The sequence below is a fragment of the Betta splendens genome, chromosome 6 (genome assembly GCF_900634795.4).
Source record: "Betta splendens chromosome 6, fBetSpl5.4, whole genome shotgun sequence".
NCBI lineage: Eukaryota > Metazoa > Chordata > Actinopteri > Anabantiformes > Osphronemidae > Betta > Betta splendens.
The window spans coordinates 19,332,857-19,339,530 of record NC_040886.2 but is presented as its reverse complement, the minus strand read 5'-3'; the positions used below and the strand labels follow the sequence as shown (position 1 = coordinate 19,339,530).

The following is a 6,674-nucleotide window of genomic DNA, read 5'->3' as shown; positions in this document are numbered from 1 at the left end:
ACAGGGGTTTGTTGTGTCTAATGTTTGTGTGTTTTCTCTGTGGCTCATGTTTAAATTACCTTCAGTTTTAAAGTAAAAGCTGTTTGAAGGTAGTTTTTTATGAAAGGCTCAACAATTTAAGCTTCAAGACCAGAACCACCACCATCGCCAACATCAAGTAACGTTGGCTTTTATTATGTTTTAACTCTCCTCCTGTGCTTTCGGAGCTTCTCTGTGGTCACCATGGACGCAGCATTGTCCCTGGAACAGATAGGCAGAGACAAGTTTTAATGCTGTGTATCCCCAATAAAGTGGACCGAATCATTTGAGCTGATCACAGAGCTGGACCCCGTTCAATGAACAATTCATCACCTCATGTTGAATATAAATAAACAGACCAAATCATCAGAGCCAAACCCACAAAAGAGGTTTGGAGCAATTAGAGCCATTCAAGACTTGACTGCTGAGACGCTGACCAGCTCAAGTGTCCGACTCGCAGCCACTGAGTTCACACATCCAGAACCGGCGGGTCTCACACTGGTTCCAGTGACTTTAAGGTAAAATCAGTTACTTTAGTCGTTAGTATGTTAGTGACCAACAGGCCAGCAACGAGGCCTTAGTAATAAAATTGAGTATGTCAGTAAAGTTTTATTTTATGTTTTTTAAAAGTCTGAGCCAGAAGTTGTAACACAGCAGGAACCGAATTCTCCAAACTCATATTGACACAGCGACGTGTGACCTGAGCCTTTGACAGGACAGCACTACACGTGTGGTGTTGTTGGAGCAAGGTCTGCGGACACAGGACTCGTGAAGCTGGCTGCAGTTTCAAGCCTTAAGAAAATATTTCTGCTGTATCTTATCAGCTTACACACATACAAGACCACTGTTCTCCAGTGTCTGTCGGCAGAACCCAGGAATACCCAGTTTCCACCATCTGAAATAATCCTGTGGTGAATGACATTTAAATCAAAGTTCAAAGTAGTTTGACTTCATGTAGACTTGTTGGTCGCATACTTCCAACTTATAATTCCTACATTAGAGCAGACATTGTGTGGCTTCAGTGGGTAGAACATCTGACTGGGCAGAGTGTCCTGGGTTTGAGCCCTGTCACCAGGTGTGTCCTTGAGCAAGACACTTCACGCTTCAGCTATACTTACTGAGCTGCCACATAGCTGTCCACTGCTCCCCAGGGGCCACGTCACAGCCACTGAACGAAAAGTAAAAAACAAGTGATGTGTTCCCAGTACTGAGTCCTGTAGAACAGCACAGTCGTGACCATGAGCGCGGACGAGGACGCTCGCTGGCTGGAATGGGTCACCAAACAGTTCGAGAGCATCGCAGGAGACGACAAAGAGATCGACCTCAGCGAGTTTAAAGCAGCCCTGAAAGTCAAAGAGGTGACGTTTACGGATGTCCTCTTATGTTTCCTCACTCGCTGCTCGGGCCTGACTCAGGTTTTGTCTTTGTGTTCAGTCCTTCTTTGCCGAGCGGTTCTTTGCTCTGTTTGACTCGGACGGCAGCGGCTCTATCAGCCTGGACGAGCTGCTCAGGGCATTGGACCTGCTTATCCACGGCAGCGACACCGACAAGCTGAAGTTCCTCTTCCAGGTGTACGACGTGGACGGTGAGGATGCACGTCATACTCAGGATTTAGACTGTTGGAGCAAAAGAAACCAGCGTGTTTGTGTTGACAGGCAGTGGTTCCATCGACCCAGACGAGCTGAGAACGGTTCTGAAGTCGTGTCTGCGTGAGAGCGCCATCTCTCTTCCCGAGGAGAAGCTAGATGACCTGACACTGGCTCTGTTTGAGTCGGCCGACAAGGACAAGAGCGGCTCCATCACCTTCGAGGAGCTCAAGGCTGAGCTGGAGACCTTCCCCGAGGTCATGGAGAACCTCACCATCAGGTCACAGCAGCTGGGGGGAGGCAGTCATTCAGGCTGCAGTAGAACTGTGGTGTAGAAGGAGCCCAGAAGGTCAGCTCTGCTGCCGGCTGATCTCTCTCCTTCCTCCTCCTCAGTGCCGCCAACTGGTTGAAGCCTCCGGATCTGGAGCAGAAGAAGCGGCAGACTCCTCGGTACCTGACACGGTCCTACTGGCACAACAACAGCCGGAAGCTGCTGTTCCTATGTGGCTACGCCTGCCTCAACATGCTGTTGTTTGTGGTGGCAATGCTGCGGCACAGACTCGGAGGAGGCTGGTTCATGGTGGCCAAGGGCTGCGGACAGTGCCTCAACTTCAACTGCACCTTCATTATGGTACCAACACAGGCTGTGTGTCCGGGGCGCTGGAGGTTAAAGCCAGTTAGTTAATCAGGTCCCTGAGGAAGAACCACTTAGATGTGAGGGATGTGTTTGAGCCAAAAAATTTACACACACACACACACACACACACACACACACACACACACACACACACACCGTGCTAGGGGCTCATTAATAATGGAATAGAGAGCTGCCAAGCTGTTCAGGTTCAGGTGTGTCCCTTCACTGTAGGAGCTGTCATTTCCCAGCATACAGTCTGTTGGTTAAACAAACAGAAAGAGCCATAAACATTGCACCGGTAGATTTGTGATTAGCTCAGTTTGCTCTATTAGTTTTCAGCCACGTCTGTTGCACGTGTGCAGGTACTGATGCTGCGTCGCTGCCTCACCTGGCTGAGGGCCACCTGGGTTGTGAGGGTCCTCCCCCTGGACCAGAACATCCTGCTGCATCAGACTGTGGGCTACGCCGTCCTGGCCTTCACCCTGGGGCACACCGCCGCTCACGTCTGCAACTTTGGTACAGATGCTTGTGTAGGTGCTACAGGACCAGGAGCAGCTTCGATTCCTTGCTGCATCACTGGCCTCGTTGTGTTTCAGTGCGGCTATCGGAGAGCAGCAAGTTCACTGTGTGGGAATTCCTGCTGACCACCAGGCCCGGCATCGGCTGGGTCAAGGGCACAGCCTCGCTCACCGGGGTGGTTCTGCAGCTTCTCATCTGCCTCATGGTCTTCTGCTCCAGCACGTTTGTGCGTCGCAGCGGACACTTTGAGGTAAGTTAATGTTTGCTTTGTGCTCAGAGGTTTAAAGTTAATGCCCGTTCTTATTTAGACTTGAGGACATAAGGAAGGTGCGCATCATCCTGCAGCCTGTGGAGTTTACCTTTGCTGTCCGTGCTTGCAGGTGTTCTACTGGTCTCACCTGGCCTACGTGTGGGTCTGGGCTCTGCTCATCGTTCACTGTGCCAATTTCTGGAAGTGGTTTGTGATTCCAGGTCTGGTCTTTGTGCTGGAAAAGATTGTGGGGGTTGCTGTTTCTCGCATGGGGGGCCTTTACATCGTTGAGGTCGACCTGCTGCCATCCAAGGTGCACTGACGTGCGAGTCAGTCATTTGCTAAACCACTTCAGTTTATTTCACTGGGGTTTATCACAGGAATCTAATATTCTAAAGGGAAATATCGGAGCTAAAAAAAATTCACACAGTGTTTAGTGAAGTGTTGATGACCTATGTCTAGCATAATAATAATAATGACAAATGACAGTCCAGTGGTATTTGTTCACCAATATGAGTCAGCATGAAGCATCATATACAGGTTCAATGCCTCCTCCGGATCTGTCTGTCTCAGACAAGGTGTGTGGAAGGTGCTGAAGGCAACAATCAGCCAGGCATGAGTCCAGTCTTACTGTAGCTCTCATTCGCCCTTTTGTGGTCCAACACACTAGTGGCTTTGAGTGAGGTCAGCTGAAGCAGACTTGGATGCCACCCTTCAGCCAGTGTCCCATGTCTCTAATTGGCCGTTGTCCTGCAGGTGACTCACCTGGTGATCAAGCGTCCCCAGTTCTTCCATTTCAAACCAGGAGATTACGTCTACATCAACATCCCAGCAATCGCCAAATATGAGTGGCACCCATTCACTATCAGCAGTGCCCCAGAGCAGCCAGGTAAAGCTGACATATATCAGACCCCTGTCCTATGTGCTGGCAATGAACCAGCTGTTTATCCTGCAGATACTCTGTGGCTGCACATCCGATCAATGGGCCAGTGGACCAATCGCCTGTACGAGTACTTCAGACAAGGGAAGAGCGACATGGTCCAACCCAGGAGACTGTCCATCAGCCTGAGGAGGCGACGGCAGCTGACAAGAGCCCAGGTACACACACAGAGGAGCGCGAGCCCTGTTGTAGTGGTACGTGACGCTGTGTTCTATGATCTATGCAGGATGACCTGTTCAGGGCTACGAATGGTGACAAGCCTGTGGCGTCTAACACAGACAATGCCATTGAGTTGATGATGTACCGTCACAACAGCTCCCTGTCCGAAGTGACCTCGAGGCCAGTAGAGGCTTCCTCAGAAAAGCTGGGCCCTGCAGAAAGAGGAGAGGCCCCTCCGCTAACAGAGGTGCTATAGTCTGTTGATGCCAATGCCATTTGGCGGCCCTGGTCTCACTCTTAGCTCTGTTTAATTCACAGTTTTCTGCCAAGTTTGGTGAGAACCACAGGTTCTGCAACATCAAGGTGAGTCGGTAAACATCAACGCGTTTATGCTGGTCAGACCCAATCAACTGTTAATATTACATTACTAAATATACAAATTTACACAACTTTCAAAACAAAATAGTAATTTGGTCAAATAGTGAAGTGGGAACGTTTTCTGTAAATGTTACCCAGATATGAAAAAACACCTTTTGTGTTTTCCACTGAGTTTAACAGATCTCAGCAACAACACTTACTCCTATCTCAACACAGACTCATTATGGTGAGTCTGGGTGTTTCCATAGCAACTGTTAATCATTCATTGTCATGTACACAGTTCCATTTATGAAGCCTGGACATTTTATTCAGTCACTCTTGTGTCTGGAGTTACTGATGGTGTAACTGTTGTCAGTGCTATGTAGACGGACCCTTCGGGACGCCTACTAGGCAGATTTTTGCCTCTGAACACGCTGTTCTGATTGGGGCGGGCATCGGCATCACACCCTTCGCTTCCATCCTGCAAAGCATCATGTATCGGTGAGACACTGTCCCGCTGCCTGCCCACTGGGCCCAGGTCTCCGCTTTCTCAGCATCTGGACACGTGACAGATACCACTATGTGTGTTTCTGTTATCCAGGTACCGCAGGAGAAAGCAGAACTGTCCCAGCTGTCACTACTCCTGGTGTGAGAACGTTAAAGACGACGACATGAAGCTTCGCAAAGCAAGAACATGCTTTTATATGTCACTGGTGACGCTTTAGAAGAGCTTTGATTGTGGGTTGGTGATTGTGAATGATGTGGTCATTAGTCTTGTGTCACCTGCAGGTGGACTTCATCTGGATCAACAGAGACCAGAGGTCGTTTGAATGGTTTGTCAGTTTACTGACTAAACTGGAGATGGACCAGGCTGACGAGGAACCAGAAGGTGAGACAATAGGAACAGAGTAGTGAGACGGGTTAACGCTGTGTCTGACAGGGTTCTGGTGTCATTCAGGCCGTTTCCTGGAGATGCACATGTACATGACGTCGGCGCTTGGTAAGAACGACATGAAGGCCATCGGCCTGCAGATGGCGCTGGACCTGTTGGCCAAGAAGGAGAAAAGAGACTCCATCACTGGGTTGAGGACCAGAACCCAACCTGGACGGCCAGAGTGGGGGAAGGTGAGGACACTTATGTGCTGTCTTAGTTCAGAGCAGTTTCACAATCTGTCCCCGCATGCGACTTAATTTGAGGATCTGCTGAGATTGGGATGGGTTTGTACAGTAAAGACGTCTTTGTTCTGTGTCAGGTGTTTCAGAAAGTGTCTAAGGAGAACAAAGGGAAGGTCCACGTGTTTTACTGTGGTGCTCCAGCTCTGGCTAAAGTCATCAAAGCTCAGTGTGAACACTTCGGCTTCAACTTCTACAAGGAAAACTTCTGAGAATGTTCCTGCTGTTCAGCTCTGTGTAGTCTCTGCCCTCCATGACCTCTGATATCCTGATCACGATCCAGACCTAACACACTGCACAGCCGCTGTCTGAGCAGAAGTGCAGTGCAGATGTCGAAGACATCAATTTGGTAGCTTTCTTTAAACTTCCAATGGATCAGAATGTAGTGTTAGAGTCAAACTTGTATGTAACTGTGTACATCATTATTTATTTATTGTGGATATTCCTTGATGTTTGTATTTACAACTTAGACGTGAACCTTCTCTGACAGTTCTGACATTTTAATTTGAATTTGCTGATAACATGAAGCTTATTCAGAAACCTATAATAAAAAGTTAAATTGTCTCAATGCAAAAAAGCAAAATAAATAAATAAAACAACATTCTAACACGGAATATCAAAAGGCAAATTAAGGCAAATTACAGACGTATAATGAGCAAAGTAAAAGTAACGTGTGAGAATTACAGCTTGTGCAGTCTTTAAGATATTGTTCATTGTATTTTTAGATTTTACTAATTGATTTATTATAAGGTATTTAGTTATTAAAGGAGGAGATTTGAAAAAGCTGAGTAGTTCGTATAACGTGATTTCACTAACTTGTCATGATTTTTGGACTATTATGTTGGACTAATGTGCTAAACGTGTGATGTAACTAAAACTCACTATGCAGAGGCACAAGATGAAAACGGTCAAAGAACTAGAACCTCGGCTTTTACTTACTTTTTATTAAACCGTTTATTATTTTTAGTAATGTTTGCAGATTGTTACAGTGAGTTTGTTTATTTTAGCAGTTTGATTTTTAAAAAACTGTTTCCA

General features: G+C 47.3%; 1 protein-coding gene across 2 annotated transcripts; it reads left to right on the top strand.

Annotated features, from left to right (window-relative positions):
* The first annotated feature begins 109 nt into the window (after positions 1-109).
* On the top strand, positions 110-6,644 carry nox5 (NADPH oxidase, EF-hand calcium binding domain 5). Of its 2 annotated transcripts, none has more exons than XM_029154908.3 (16): positions 110-1,376; positions 1,453-1,603; positions 1,674-1,884; positions 1,998-2,235; positions 2,604-2,757; positions 2,838-3,010; positions 3,141-3,323; positions 3,767-3,899; positions 3,966-4,108; positions 4,177-4,356; positions 4,428-4,472; positions 4,843-4,967; positions 5,068-5,179; positions 5,256-5,355; positions 5,425-5,591; positions 5,720-6,644. In XM_029154908.3, exons 1-16 carry the CDS (start codon positions 1,257-1,259, stop codon positions 5,849-5,851), a joined length of 2,367 nt encoding a protein of 788 aa, XP_029010741.1. In that variant the 5' UTR covers positions 110-1,256; the 3' UTR covers positions 5,852-6,644. The 2 variants fall into 2 exon arrangements, with proteins under 2 accessions (XP_029010741.1, XP_029010740.1); XM_029154907.3 differs by having other exon boundaries at positions 5,068-5,152; positions 5,720-6,643.
* Positions 6,645-6,674: the final 30 nt, after the last annotated feature.

Excerpts from the sequence above, each read along its gene's own strand:
- nox5 (XM_029154908.3), top strand. The coding sequence starts at position 1,257 with ATGAGCGCGGACGAGGACGCTCGCTGGCTGGAATGGGTCACCAAACAG. Across the intron at positions 1,885-1,997 it reads ATGGAGAACCTCACCATCAG|TGCCGCCAACTGGTTGAAGC; the intron begins GTCACAGCAGCT and ends CCTCCTCCTCAG. Across the intron at positions 2,236-2,603 it reads TCAACTGCACCTTCATTATG|GTACTGATGCTGCGTCGCTG; the intron begins GTACCAACACAG and ends GCACGTGTGCAG.